The 13,930-nt window shown below is 62.9% G+C and overlaps 1 protein-coding gene across 2 annotated transcripts in view; it reads left to right on the top strand.

Moving 5' to 3' along the window:
- The window catches only part of ZNF236 (zinc finger protein 236), a 64,973-nt gene that overhangs the window by 32,370 nt on the left and 18,673 nt on the right, over positions 1-13,930 (top strand). For both annotated transcript variants that reach the window (XM_036010141.1, XM_036010140.1), the window contains exons 11-18: positions 232-435; positions 5,016-5,157; positions 5,748-6,008; positions 6,797-7,050; positions 7,917-8,018; positions 8,448-8,599; positions 9,535-9,638; positions 12,611-12,762. In XM_036010141.1, coding sequence (XP_035866034.1) covers positions 232-435; positions 5,016-5,157; positions 5,748-6,008; positions 6,797-7,050; positions 7,917-8,018; positions 8,448-8,599; positions 9,535-9,638; positions 12,611-12,762 — 1,371 coding nt within the window. The remainder of the gene's footprint in view (positions 1-231; positions 436-5,015; positions 5,158-5,747; positions 6,009-6,796; positions 7,051-7,916; positions 8,019-8,447; positions 8,600-9,534; positions 9,639-12,610; positions 12,763-13,930) is intronic.

The raw sequence follows: 13,930 nt of genomic DNA, 5'->3' as shown, positions 1-13,930 counted from the left end.
GTTCTGCAGGTAGTGAAGGGGTTTTCTTAGTTTGAAGTTCTTGTACTGCGTTTCTTAGTGTCTGTAATATCAACCGTACGCAAACAAGGGAAAATAGCTAATGTCCGACAGCAAGGAGGTGAAGGCACGAACTGACACGTCGGCAGTGGAATACTGGGAGTCTGTGCGGGTGTTAATTGTTAAGAAGTATTCCCTTGGAACGACTTTGCAGCGTGCCTTTATCTTCGCTAGGAGTCAGGCCCTTTGCCTGTCCTCACTGTGACAAAAAGTTCCGGACCTCCGGCCACAGGAAGACGCACGTGGCTTCCCACTTCAAGCACTCCGAGCTGAGGAAGATGCGGCACCAGCGGAAGCCGGCCAAGGTCCGAGTGGGCAAGGCCGGCGCCCCCGTCCCCGACATTCCCTTGCAGGAGCCGATCCTCATAACCGATGCAGGTGAGGTTCTCTCCCGGGGTCTCGCCAGGGGCACGTGGCGCGGGCGTCCCCACCACCCCGTGGTTGGGGGCGTGGGGTGAGTGGGCCGGCGCGCCGCACGGTTGCTGCTCGGACCCTGGTTCTGCCCGAACTGCTCTGGGGTCGGGTTCCTGGTGAGAAGGGAGGTGTGCGTGAGCGGGGGCACTAGTGTCCGCGTGCTCTCTCGAGAGGCACTTCTCTCTGAGCGGGAAGCTCAGGGACGGATCGTGGACAGGTGTGCGCTGCACGGAGCACACCGTGTCCTTGGCTGTTTCTATCTTACACGTCTCACCTCGTGTGTGCCGGGTTGCCGTGTGCGTGGCTCTACTCCTAGAGTCTCCCGGGGCGGTCGTTCTTAGGGGACTTGATCGTTCAGAGCACAGCGGTGGCCGGCACTGCCCTGCCGGGGGGGGGGGGGGGCACCCTGCACGGTCCCTTCGCACCGGGTGTGCGTTCCATCTTCACCGGAGTCTGTGTTCGGCGCGCTGCATCCTTCAGAGCACCGGAAGGTTAGCACGGGTGGGGCGTTCATGGAATGGCTCTGGAACTGTCCCTCATGCGCGAAGGTCACCCTCCAACTACTAGCTTTTCTCAGGGTGCCACGAGTCATTGGGAAAACCCACCCGAGGGCTTCCGGACTTCAGGCCTGTGACTCCGAGCTGCGTGACCGCGGCGTCCTGGCTCTGCACACTCTTCAGGGTGGGACCGGGGCCTGTCGAGCTCACCCCTTTAATTCACCCTTAATTCTTGTTCTCAGAGATGGAGAGATCTTATCATTAGCCTAACTTTTGAACAGAACTGGGTGCCTGTAAAATTATCCGTTGAAAACAGAGCGTCTGAAAACTGAAGTCTGTTATTTACTTCTAATAACCCAGAGTGGGGAGCTCCCACCCTTGCGAAGGGCGCAGAAGCACCCAGAGTCTGTTTCAAAACACTGCTGGCCGCCACCCTGGAGAGCGCGTGTCGGGGAGCCCCACGGGGGTTGGTTGCCGTGCTGTGGCAGTGCAGTTAGAGGCCACGGGAACCGCCATCGAGTGGGGCCGAGTGCCCTGCGCAAGGCTGGCGCAGCCACTTCCTCTGGCCGTCCACCAGGGTGACGGGGGCGCACGCGTAGGTAACACACTTGGAAAGGTGCGAGAGGGACAATTGACCCGCCGACAGGGCGGGTGGGTGGGTGGTGGGTCTCCCTCAAGCCCGTCTGTGGCGGACTCTCGTTTGCCTGTGCGGCAGACTGGTGCTCGGCCTTTTCCAGAGGTGCGGGGCCTCGGGCTTTCCTTCTTGGGGGGACCTTTGAAATGGTTTTGGAGGCGCCCAAGGAGTTGGGGTTGCGGAAGAGCGGTTGGCAGGGGATTGATGAGGGGGTCGCTTCCTGGAGTGCAGGCGGCAGGGGAGGGAAGACAGCCTGGGGATGGAGGTGCGGCCCCGCCCCAGAGCCAGGGCTCCGCAGCCGCAGAGGGAGGGCCCTCTGGACGGAGACCCAGAGCGTGAGGGCAGCAGGTGGCTGCGGTGGAGAGGAGATGACGACTGCAGGCTCTGCAGAGGTGTTGATGGGGGACGCGGGTCCCAGAGACCAGCAGAGAGAGAGCTGGGGGAGCAGTCCGGGCCGTCTGGGGTGTTGCTGCCGAGGCAGTGGCTGGGGGGGATCCGGCCCCAGGACGAGGGGGCATACGGGGCGGGGAGGGGCTTCAGAGCCGGGAGACCTGGAGCAGCGGCCAGGCGGCCCACCTGTGCGTGGGGCTGCGAGCAGGGTTGCTTGATCTGTGGCAGCGGGGCGCCGCCGGGCAGTGCTGTGCAGCTCTCTGACCACGCTGGCCGGGTGGCCTCCTGTCGCCGGGGCGCCGCTCTGGAGGCAGCACCCAGCCCGCCCTCGGCGGGCTCTGCACCGCAGTGCAGCGCCCTAGGGAGGGATGCGGCCCGACACCCGGGGTGCTCATTGCTGGTCTACGCTCTGACCGGCGGGTGAGCTTTTGAAGGGCTCCCCACCCCCCAGGCCTCATTCTTCGTCCTTGCAGGGGCGGGAAGCGCCAGAGGCAGCTCTGGGTTCTTTGGGTGGAGTGCCTCGTTGTCCCTGTGGATCGGAGGGAGGGCGTCCATCGGAGGGCTTCCGCTTCCTGGAAATTACCTGTGGATTTCATTCATTCTACCTGCTGCTGTGGCTTTGTGTAGCTAACTGCTTGAAATTACTTACTTTCTTTGCTTTCCTTTCTTCTTGCTCTTTAATGTGTGTCTCGTCTGACGAAGCAGATGACCTTACTAGCACTGCACGTTTATGTCGCACACTGTAGTTGTGGGAGGGGAGTTTCAGGTTTCCCTCCTGGTGTTCTTCTTGGAAACTGTCCATTGCCTTTGCTTTGGTAGGGAGCCGCCCGCCGGCTCTCCTGGCCGGGTTTGGGAGTCACCGTCCTCGTGGTCTGGGCTGGGGGGCTGTTGGCATACATGGCCGGTCTTGGCCCGGCCCTGTCGGGCGTCCCCTCGGCCTGCTTCAGGGAGCCTTCGCATCTCCATGCTGCGGGCTCAGCAGCGAGCGGACGCACCCTCCATGTCGGTGGCCGTGTGGGAGGACAGTCTCGCAGTCTCCTGTCCTCTCTGGTCTGCGCGTGGCCCCCGAGGCACAGCGGCGGGGGGGGGGCCAGAGGGTCCATCCGACGGTGCGGGCGGACCACCCCGGTTTGAACTCTGTGTGCTCCTTGCCTCCAGCCCTCAGGTGCGGGACACTGAGAACAGGGTCACCAGGTCACTTGGTCCTGCGTGTGCGTCCTGCTCGGCAGGGCCCGTGGGCTCGGGCCAGCGTCGGTGGCCGTGCGGCAGGCTCGGGAAGCTGTGGCCAGCCCGGTGGGGAGAGGAGCCCGGAACTGAGGGAACGGAGTCCCAGGGTGGCTCAGAGAGCAGGGAGACCGTCTGACGTGGGGGGACAGGGTGACGCTGCGTGTGCAGACCGGGGCGGGGGGGGGAGGACGGACGGACAGAGCGGGCTGCGTGGGGGTCCGCCGGAGAGCGCCAGCGGTGCAGGCTGTGAGGGGGAGCCGGCGAGGGTGTTCACGCCCGTCGCTGTAGGGTCCCAGCTTGCTGAGTGAAAGCGCTCCGTTCGGGGACACGAGAGGTCGAGGGCACCCACCTTGGGGACCGGGGTCCTGGTGAGGGTGTGGCAGGGGCCGCCCAGAGGGGCGCAGGGGCATCTGGGCTCATGGAAGCAGCGCACCAGGGCCAGTGTGCCTCCGAGGCGTGGGCATGCCCTCCTCTTCACTGGACTGAAGGCCTGGGGGGGCGGGCGGGGGCGGGAGGGGGGTTGGAGAGGGGGAGGGGGGAGCTGTTCGTGTGAGCAGCAGAGGGGCCCAGTAAAGGCTGCCGCGAGTGGGGGTGTGGGCCAGTCTGGCTCCGTGAAACTTGTGCCCTGGGGGGAGGTCTGGCAGCCGGTGGGCTGTGCCGTGGGGGTGCACTCAGGTCAGGGTGGGGTTCGGAATTCTCTCGGACAAAGGGAGCAGCTTCCAGAGCCGGGCAGATCAGCTGACTTCGGGCCGGTGCCTGAGCAGCGCGGTCTGGGTGAGCTGTCAAGCCCGGTCCTTCGTCCCCCCTCTCTCTGTGGGAGAGGCTGGTCCTGGGAGCGGAAGGGCGGGGACTGGGGGTCAGGGGAAGAGACCTGGGGGTGGGGGGAGTGGGACCTCCAGGCCTGGCGAAGACCAGTGGAGGAGCTGGGGGGCAGCTCTCCACGGTTCTGAGTCCCCTGGCCCGTGCCCTCGGAGAGACCTGCCGCGCACACCGGGGAGAGCCCGGGCCTCGGTTTCAGGAAGGAACAGTACATGTGCACATGGGCTGGCAGGGAGGGCGGGGCCGGTGTGGGGTGCCGCCCCGCTGAGGAGACAGGCGGGTGGGGTCTGGGCAGATGGAGGCCTGCCGCGGAGGGGGCCCCGGGTGCCCTCCCGGACGCTCCCGCCACCTGCAGCGAACCAGGGTCACGGGCGCTCCTTCCGAATCAGGGCTCACCAGCGTCGTGTGCCGGTCAGCCAGGGAGCCCTTCGTCCCCAGCCGCCCCGACGTGTCAGTCGGCAGCCACGCCAGAAGTGACTACCGTTGCTGTCGGCCGGTGACCCTCCGATGGAATCTCTGTGGGAAGCTGACCACTTCCGAGCCAGAGGTCACGTTGGAGTGGTTTCTCTTCTGAGTGTGGCGCCACATCTTGTTTGTCCGTGCTGGACGAACGAGGGGTGTAAGTTCCGATGACCTTAATTTTGGACACATGTCGACCTTGTGCCAGCGAATGCTCACACGGAAAGTGAACGCAGGTGCCGTGAGAACCTGTCTCCAGACCCAGGGGACCACAGAGGTGTGACTGCCGAGCTGCTCTTTATGTCGGAAAGCTGCGTGCTTCACCCTGACTTCGTCAGTGTCCCCGGGGTGTCCTTTAAGGAGCCGTTCCCGACGCAGCGCAAGCAGCGCCTGCGCGCCGCGGTGGGGTCTGTGCTTGACCTCCGCTGACCTCGCCTTCGGGCGCAGCGGCTGCCCTTCGACGCCCCGGCTTCAGCAGCCCTGGCAGTGAGCTGTGCCCGTCCTCTCTGGGTGTCTAGGTCTCATCCAGCCCATTCCGAGAAGCCAGTTTTTCCAGAGCTACTTCAACAACAGCTTCGTGAGCGAGGCGGACCGGCCGTACAAGTGCTTCTACTGCCACCGCGCGTACAAGAAGTCCTGCCACCTCAAGCAGCACATCAGGTGAGCCCGCAGCTCAGGGGCGGGGTCTGGGCAGCGTCGGGTGTGAGGGGAGCAGTGCGAGCGAGCTCTTGGGGTTTCAGATGTCACGTGCGACCCCCAGATATGTGTATTCCTCGTCGTCTTGACTAAAATACGTTACCCAGAAATTCCCACCAGGTTTTATTTATACTCACTCCGGTAACACCTAAGTGTTTACAATTTCTAGGGCATGTCAAAGAGGTACCTGGTTGGGTTCGTTAGAATTGAGCTCTTCACCGGTTTTTCGGGTGTGTTTACTGGAGTTCAGGCCAACTCTTGGTGCTAGCAAAGATGAAGAGAAAGTAGCAACTGGACCCTGAGAAGCAGATCGAGAAGGGAGCCCAGAACCCAGAGCGGCCTGGGTCTGGCTGGTCTCCGCGTAGACCGGCGTGGTGGCCTCGGGCCGGCCTCGGAGCGCGGCGTCCCGGGGCCCTGCTGGCTGGAGGGCAGAGTGGCACCGTGCTGCCCAGTGGGGGCGTGGCGCGGGCGGGGCCCCGCGGGGCGAGCGTCCAGCCCCGGAGCGCTGCAGGGTGCCGCTGCGTTGCTCTCACGGCCCCCCCCCCCCCCCCAAGGTCGCACACCGGCGAGAAGCCCTTCAAGTGCCCCCAGTGTGGGCGAGGCTTCGTCTCTGCGGGCGTGCTCAAAGCCCACGGCAGGACGCACACGGGGCTGAAGTCCTTCAAGTGCCTCGTCTGCAACGGGGCCTTCACCACGGGCGGCAGCCTGCGGCGGCACATGGGCATCCACAACGACCTGCGGCCCTACATGTGCCCCTACTGCCAGAAGACCTTCAAGACCTGCCTGAACTGCAAGAAGCACATGAAGACCCATCGGTACGTGTCCTTCTGGGGGTCCCCGCGTGGCGGCGCGGGCCGGTTTTGAGGAGTGATGGCCTTTGAATCCTGCGCTGCCACTGCTGGTGCGAGGAGGACGGGCTACGGAGCTCATGTCCGTGTCTGGGGGCCTATCGAGAACCCCCGGCATTTTAACTTTAATTTTAATTTTAAAACTTTGAGTGTAAGTCTGAAGTCGTCTGTATTGGGCCAAGTGCCTTGTAAGCTCTCTTGTAAAACTGGAAGCAGCAGATGAAATGGTAGGCTGCGTCTAGTATGATGAGCTGGTAAAGATTTCTAGAACGGTGTTGGGCGGCCCTGTGACTCCAGCGGCTGTGGGCGTGCCCTCCGAGTGTGTGCAGGTGCCTTGTCTGCGGTGTCACTCGACAGGGCCGCCGGTTTCTCTCCCAGCAGACCCGCCGCTGAGCGGTGCACACATTCCTTGCTGAGCAAGCACGCCTGTCTCGGAGGGAGGGGCCCCGAGAGCCCGCAGCCGATGTTTTTTCACACGAGAATCCTGGAGTGCTGTCCCCCCCCCCCCACCCTGGCTGCCTCCGTGTCCCCGAGGTCCGCTTCTGTCCCTCAGAAGCACTGGTACTGTTCTGTGTCCACCGAGAGGGCCGCAGGGCTTCAGGATGAGGATGTTTAAGGGAAATGTTGTTTGATGACTGAGTTGTCGCTCAGCAGGACCCATTTCACAAGCGAACAGACGAAGCACAGCTGGTGCCCCCCCTTGGGCGCGGCCCTGCTGACGGCCTCTGACTGTTGCGTCTGGTTGGTTCCCGAAGCTACGAGCTCGCGCAGCAGCTGCAGCAGCACCAGCAGGCCACCTCGCTCGACGGCAGCGCCATGGACCAGCAGGGCGTGCACGTGTCCACGCAGATGCAGGTCGAGGTCGAGAGCGCTGAACTGCAGCCGCCTGCAGACGCCGTCGCCGCGAACCCCGAGGCCATGCTGGACCTGGAGCCGCAGCACGTGGTGGGCGCAGAGGATGAGGGGCTGGGCCAGCCGTTGGCAGAGCCGCCCCTGGAGGCCGATGAAGGTACAGGGTGGCCCCTTCCGGCCTGAGGCACAGTGCGTGCCATGCGAGTGCGGGAGAGTCTCCCGTGCGCACGGGGCTGCAGAGACGGGCCTTTCGGTCCTCCCCTTCCCTGCAGCCTGCTGTCACCCCCTCGCTGACGGGGGTCTAGCCCGTGGACCACGTGTTGTCCAGGTGGTGGTGAATGTGGCCCGACACAAAATTGTAAATTACTTAAAACCCCTTTTTTTGCTCATCAGTCTTTGTTAGCGTTTGTGTATTACTCTGTGGCCCAAGACAACGCTGCTTCTTCCAGTGAGGCCCAGAGAGGCGGAAGGGTTGGACCCGCCGTGACAGGGGAGGGCGTTTTGTTTTCAGAGAGGGCCTGACTGTAAGGTCCCGGGTGTTCCGTGGCGGCTTGCTCCCGGCCTGCGAAGACCTCAGGCTTCCAAGCCACCCCGTTCTTCCTCCATCAGCAGGGTCCTGTAGCAAGTGGTCAGTGCGACTGCGGGCCGCGAGCTCAGAGCCCCGGCCGCTGCGCTGGGCACGGGCTCCGGGCTCGGGCGGGCCTGTGTCCAGGCTGGCGTGCTCCTTCGTGCGTGTGGTGCATGAGCACGATGTGCTGTTTGTGTCCTCCTGCGGCCTGCCGCAGCGCACCTCCAGGAAGGGGGGTGCAGCAGGGCTTGGCTGTCACGCGCTCAGAGCACCGCGCGGGGACGTGTGCGTTCTGGGCTGTGCCGCGAGGGGACTCTGGAGCCCAGCGGCACGGCTCGGCCCGGCCACACTTGCATCTTTGGGGCTCGGGGAGGCTGGCGGGTGCCACCTGGCTGGCGTGCCCGGACCGGAAGGTCAGAGGTAACCTGTGCCGCTGTGTTCGTTCTTGTCCTCAGACAGGTTTGGGGCTCCGCAGCACGCGCTGCCTGGGCACATGGACCAGTTCGAGGAGCAGGCTCCCGCACAGCAGCCCTTCGAGCCGGCCGGCCTGCCGCAGGGTCAGTGCTGGGATGGGAGTGGCCCACCCTGGGCGTGTCTTCCGAGGGCCCCTGCACTCGGTGGTTTCAGACCAAATGGGGTTTCGTGTGGAGTGCGTGTGCATGTGTGTGCCTGTGTGCGCACATGTGCGTGCACATTGTTTTGGGACGTGCTCGCGTTTCCTGGAACGTGGCTTTAGCAGCTGCTGTCTGCGCAGGTGGTTGGGCCGAGGTGGGGGCCGAGGGGAGCGGGCTGGGGGCCGGCCTGCAGGCCTCGGCACTGCCCATGGGGAGTGCTCGAGCCTGTTGGTAGGAACTGACTTCTGATTATAATTTGGGAAGTGCCAAAGCCTTTTTTAACACTTTTATTTACAAAAGTGTGTGTTTGCCTTTTTGGGTGCAACTCCAGCCCTTTCGGTAGGACTCACGTTCTCTGACCTGTCATTACAGGTTTCGCGGTGACGGACAGCTACAGCCAGCCGGCCCCGTTCCCGCCCGTGCAGCAGCTGCAGGACTCCAGCGCGCTGGAGGCGCAGGCCCTGTCCGCCAGCTTCCACGGGCAGGGCCTGCTGCCCGTGCCCGGCTCCGAGCCCGCTGCTGGGGTGCGTGTTGCTGGCGGGGGTGCTCACCTGTCCTTAGCACGTCCTGGTGTCCCTCACTGTCATTGTGTGGGATCGACCTGCTCCCGAGGTCCCGGCCGACCATGAAAACCCTGATGTGTTGCACAGAGGGTGTTCTTTGTCCTTACAGCCCTGTGGTTTTTCTGAAAGACCGGGTTACCGCGCACAGCTCTCCCTCGCGGTTAGACCTCAGGACAGCCAGCGGAGTGCCGTGGCGTGGCGTCCGGAGAGTGTGGTGTTGCTTTAGCCCCAGACCGGACGTGCTTACGCGTGCCGTCTTGCAGAGGAGCATGCGGGCGTGGGACTGGAGTGACACTGGCGTCCCGAAAGGACACGTTTAAGCACATAACCTTGAAACTCTATTTCTTAGTCCACTGGAAGACGCTCAGGTTTTGGTTTTGATTTTTCCATTTTTGGAAAATTTTCAGTAGTTATGGAAATGATTGGCCAAGCAGTTGTTCTTTCTTCAAAAGCTCCCATGGGTAGCCTGGCCCAGTGCTGCCCCGGGGCTGGTGGGCCTGCCCCGTGTGGGCGTGAGGCCGCTCCTCGAGTGGGCGGCTCTGCCCCCACATGACTCGGTGACAAGCCAGGTGACACGGTGTTTCCAGAAAGTGTTCCCTCTCAGAGTGGAATGGGTGGAAGGGTGGTGTGTCGTTAAGATACATCAAAGACCGTGGACAGGTCAGCTTCGTGCTTGGTTAAGCTTCGTATTAAGGTAAGTTAATAGGAAATAAATAAGCATTGAATAAAACCAGTATAAATGATTCTTACTCTTCATCTGTCCCAGTGACTGCATCGAAGTACTTGGAGTCTCTCCCTTTTAAATCCGCATTCGAGAGTGTTTTTCCTTTGGCGGTCAGTTGTTCTGTGTTCACAGACCCTCAGCTAGCCTGCTCTGTCCTTCTGTTGGGTTTCAGACGACGCCTTTGATGGAAGAGCCGTCCCAAGAGGAGCTGGACCTGCCGCCGCCCCGCCGCCCGTTCCTAGAGGACAGCGAGGACCAGAGCCGGCGCTCCTACAGGTAGGCACCCACCGCTGCCGCAGCGCCTGCCCCGCCCTCCGCGGCGTCTGCCGTCCAGCACGCTCAAACCCTCGGGGGCGGTTCCACGGCCACCCCCGCTGCAAGCACAGACTCCGAGAGGACGTTCACGCGCCAGCATCTCCACAGCTGGTGAACGGCAGAGCCGGGGTCTGGGTGCAACAGCCTGCCTCTGGCCCGAAAACTCAACGTGCCGGGCCACCACTTCCTGTCACCACCGGGAGCCATTGCTGTTTTTGCAGAAATAACTTTATATCGTGCCTTTTGCCTAAGGGTTTTCTATGATTTCTATAAAAACAACCTGTGTGCCAGGTACAGTATGATTGTAAAGAGATTTTTAAAAACACACTTCCCCTCCCTCCACTCATCTACCCACCAATCCACCCATCCACCCACCATCCATCCACCCATCTGTCCAGCAGTGTGTGCTGAGCCCCCTAGGGGGCCACTTGCTGCTCTGGATGCTTGAAATACCGTGATGAGAAAAACAGGACCTTTGACCTGGCTTAGGCTGGGGCAGGGACATTCTCAGTAAATAAAATACCTGCCCTTCCGTGCAGTTGAACGTGACTACACGTGTGATAAGAAAGTAGAGTATTCTTTTTTGTAGAGACTGTCTGGAGTTTTTTATATTTTAGCAATTTTATTTGCTTAATACAGGTACTCTTTAGGAATATGTGAGCTACCTTACTGCAAATTAAGGATTTTGAAAATCGATAGGCTTTGCTGACGTTACGAAGTGTGTGATTGCTGAGACGCCAGGCAGGCTCTCGGTGCTGTTTCCGCAGGGTCTGTCTCTCAGGCGCAGTCTCCGGCACCCAGGGCTGTGTTCTCGCGCGTGCGCTGCTGCGCCGTCACAGGTGTGGCGGGCGCCCTGCTCTCTGTGGACTTGCGGCTCAGAAAGGCCCCAGGGCAGAAGCTCCTAGCCCGGGGCTCCGTGCACGCTAAGGGAGGCCAGAGAGAGGGGCTCAGGGTGCCTGTGACTTGCCCGATACTCAGCCACTTCACGTGTTCAGGGGCTTGTTTGCTGACGTTCAGTTCGGGGTTTGCCTGGAGTTCTAAGTGAGGTCAGCCTCATGTTTGTCACAACTCCTTCATGATGTCGGAGGGCAGTCCTGGAAGGCTGGCCCCGCCCCCAGGCCGCGCAGCGTCACTAGGAAGCTGTCACGTGCCAGGCCCCAGGGTTGTGTTAGTGAGCAAAGTGGTAGAAGTCCTCAGGCCCCTGGGAGTCGACCCCGTGGTGGAGGTAAAAAGCCACAGGGGCGTGAAGTGCACAAAGACCCTGAGGTGCTCACAGGCCCTGGGGGGCAGTGAGCGGGGTCTTGGAGTGCTGGCCACGCCCACACAGCTGCGGGTGGGGGTGGGCAGGGCAGTGGTCCTTGGGGCCGGGGGTGGGGGGGGTGGTGGTCGTGGCTCTGGGTCTGTCTGGAAGGCAGAGCCTCCGGGTTTATTCAAGGCGGAGAAGTGAGGGAGAGTGAAGAGGTGAGGGAGAGGGAGAAGAGGTGAGGCAGAGGGAGGAGGCGAGGGAGAGGGAGGAGGCGAGGGAGAGGGAAGAGGTGAGCGCGCCCACAGGCAGAACCACTGTCCCTGGAGAGGGGGCGCTTGGGGCGCAGGCTCGGGGTTGGGACCAGCCCCGGGGGCTGTGGCACCGGGGTCAGTGTTGGAGGGAAGCTTCACACGGGCAGGGCCTCCCACCCGATGGGGACATGGTGGAGAGGCGTGCTGGAGGGGCGCGTTGGGGAGTCACCGGTGTGCAGACGGGTGTCTGAAGCCTCCGTGCCAGGAGTCGAAGGTAGCACCCTCGGGTGCCGCCCTGAGGGTCTGCGTGGGGCCGGGGGCCCCGGACGCTGAGCGCATGGAGCCCGTGGGTGGCACTGTCGTGCACTGTCATGCTGCGGCGGCGTTGCCTCCGGTCTCATCAGCGGGACGGGGGGTGACCATGAAGGTCCCTGCATGTGACACTGCGGGCAGACGCCCACCACGCAGGAGCTGCGTCTGCAGGCCCGCCTCCGGGGGCTCAGCTGCCGGGATCACCAGGGGGGCGGGCCTGTAGGGGCGGCCTCCCCTCCGCTCCGCTCTGCCGGGGTCGGTTTCCTCCACCGGACAGACGTGGCTGTTCTGAACCCTTCCCCGTCCCCGTCGGGGAACCTCTCTCGGCGAATGCCGCTGGGTTCAGCGCCACTCGGTGCCGCCTGGATGGGCCGCCCTGCCCCGCTGCCCTGCGGCCGGGGTCCGGTCCACTGGGCTCCCGCCTGCACAGCCACCCCCGAGCCAGCGGGGGTGCCGTCGGCCCCCTTCTCTGGAATGCACCGCTGACCCACGGCCAGCCGGCCTGGGGGCGAGCTGGGGCGCCCAGCCCTGGGCGCTGTGCCTCTGCCGGCCCCGAGATGGGGGCCTCTGCCGGCCGCCTGCCCAGCCTGACACGGGCCGCGGAGGGGCACTGGCGGGACACAGCGGCTCCCCGAGTTGTCTTCGTTGGGTTTGTAACCTGTGGTCGGGGATTTTGAAATTGGTAATTATTTTCGTTTGACTTCAGTGGATTCCGTAACAAATGAGGGAAAACGCAGTGTTGCTTGTTCATAGATTGAGCGCACAGTGGCCGTGCTCACGTGTGTAAAGCACCTCACAGACCGACAGGTGTCTGAGTCAGGACTGATTCTGACATTCAAGGAAAGGACTGGTGACTCCGTGAAGAACAGCACAGGCTGCACAGTTCCTACTCCTCGCTCCAAAGACAGACTTTGTGACTGTCAGGGGTGCCTGCCGGGGGACCGCTGTAGGGCTTACGCTCCGTTCTGTCAATGACGTCTGACCCTGAAACCCTCTGGGCAGAGCTGCAGCTGCTCCTGTTGTGCAGACTGTGTGTGTCGGGGAGCCTGGTTTCTGGAGGGACGGGTCAGGGGTCGGGGTGGGCGGCCACGGGGCTCTGCGGTCACGCCGCCTCTGTGTTGCAGGTGTGACTACTGCCACAAGGGCTTCAAGAAGTCCAGCCACCTGAAGCAGCACGTGCGGTCGCACACTGGGGAGAAGCCCTACAAGTGCAAGCTCTGTGGGCGCGGCTTCGTCTCCTCCGGCGTGCTCAAGTCCCACGAGAAGACACACACAGGTCACTGTCTGCCCGGCGAGGGGGGCAGGGGGGCAGGGGGGCGTGGGGTGTGGCTCTCGGCTGTTCCCAGCGTCACGCAGTCGCCGCCACTGCCCAGTTCTAGCACAGTTGCATTGCACCCAGCAGGGCCTCGGCGCCCTCCAGCCCCAGCCCCAGCTGCAGCCGGCATTGACCTGCTGCCTCTGTGGTCGAGTGTCCCTTCCGGACGGTTCCTGGGAGGGGAGCCCTGCAGCAGGCGGCCTTTGTCGCTGGCCCTGTCACTGGGCACATCCGGGGGCTCTCCACACAGGTGTCGGGTGTCACTGCTTCCTGCAGCCCGCAGCGTCCCGCCGCGGGGGAGGCGGCCGCATCTGTGCCCTGCTCCGTGGTGGGACCCTGGGGGCGCTCCGTTCAGGGCTGTCGGGGCAGCCCACTGTGGGCGTCTGCACACAGGTGTTTGTGTCCCCGGTGGGGGCGGGGTCCCCTCGTCCCCTGACGACGCCGTCTAGGCCTTGAGCTCACCGCACCGTCCCCACCGTGGCTGACCCAGTGTGCTTGTCCACCAGCAGTATGTGGGGGTTTCGATTCCACACGTTTTGTCAGCGCTTACTGTCTGTCTGCTTGTTGGGACCGTGCTCAGGCGTGCGAGCTGGTGTCTAATTTGGGTTTGTTCTGCATTCTCTGATGGCCAGTGGTTCTTGTCCGAAGAGCCTCTTTCGATGTGCTTGCCGAGAAATGTGTGTCCTGCTCCTGCGCCGTTGTAAGACTGGGTCATTTGTACTCTCGTTCACGTGTGAGAGTTTGCACTGCACTGTTTAGCAGCTGTGGTATTTGCAGTTAAATATGTTTTAAGTACTTGGTAATGCACTTAGCGTGTCAGTGACACACCTGTTCCGACGCTGACACGTGTCCTGTGTGAGGCTTTATTTGAAAACAGAGGTGTGCTGCTTGACAGCAGGGGACGCAACAGGGAGGGCCCCACGGGCGAGCCTGCGGGGCGGTGGCTGTCGCGGCGGTGGCCAGCGGCCTGGGCCCTGCAGCGCCCTCCCAGGGCCGTGTGGCTGCGGAGAGCAGGTGCGAGTCGTGTGTGACTTCCCAGGGACACCTTGCTCGGCTGCCGGTTCAGACACCTGGGCGGCCTGGGGAGAAAAGGCGGCGGTCGGGAGGAAGCACCGGCACGGCACCCTGG

This window comes from Phyllostomus discolor, chromosome 9 (assembly GCF_004126475.2).
Source record: "Phyllostomus discolor isolate MPI-MPIP mPhyDis1 chromosome 9, mPhyDis1.pri.v3, whole genome shotgun sequence".
Taxonomy (NCBI): Eukaryota; Metazoa; Chordata; class Mammalia; order Chiroptera; family Phyllostomidae; genus Phyllostomus; species Phyllostomus discolor.
The sequence above is the reverse complement of the archived record's forward strand: the minus strand, read 5'-3'. Positions and strand labels throughout refer to the sequence as shown.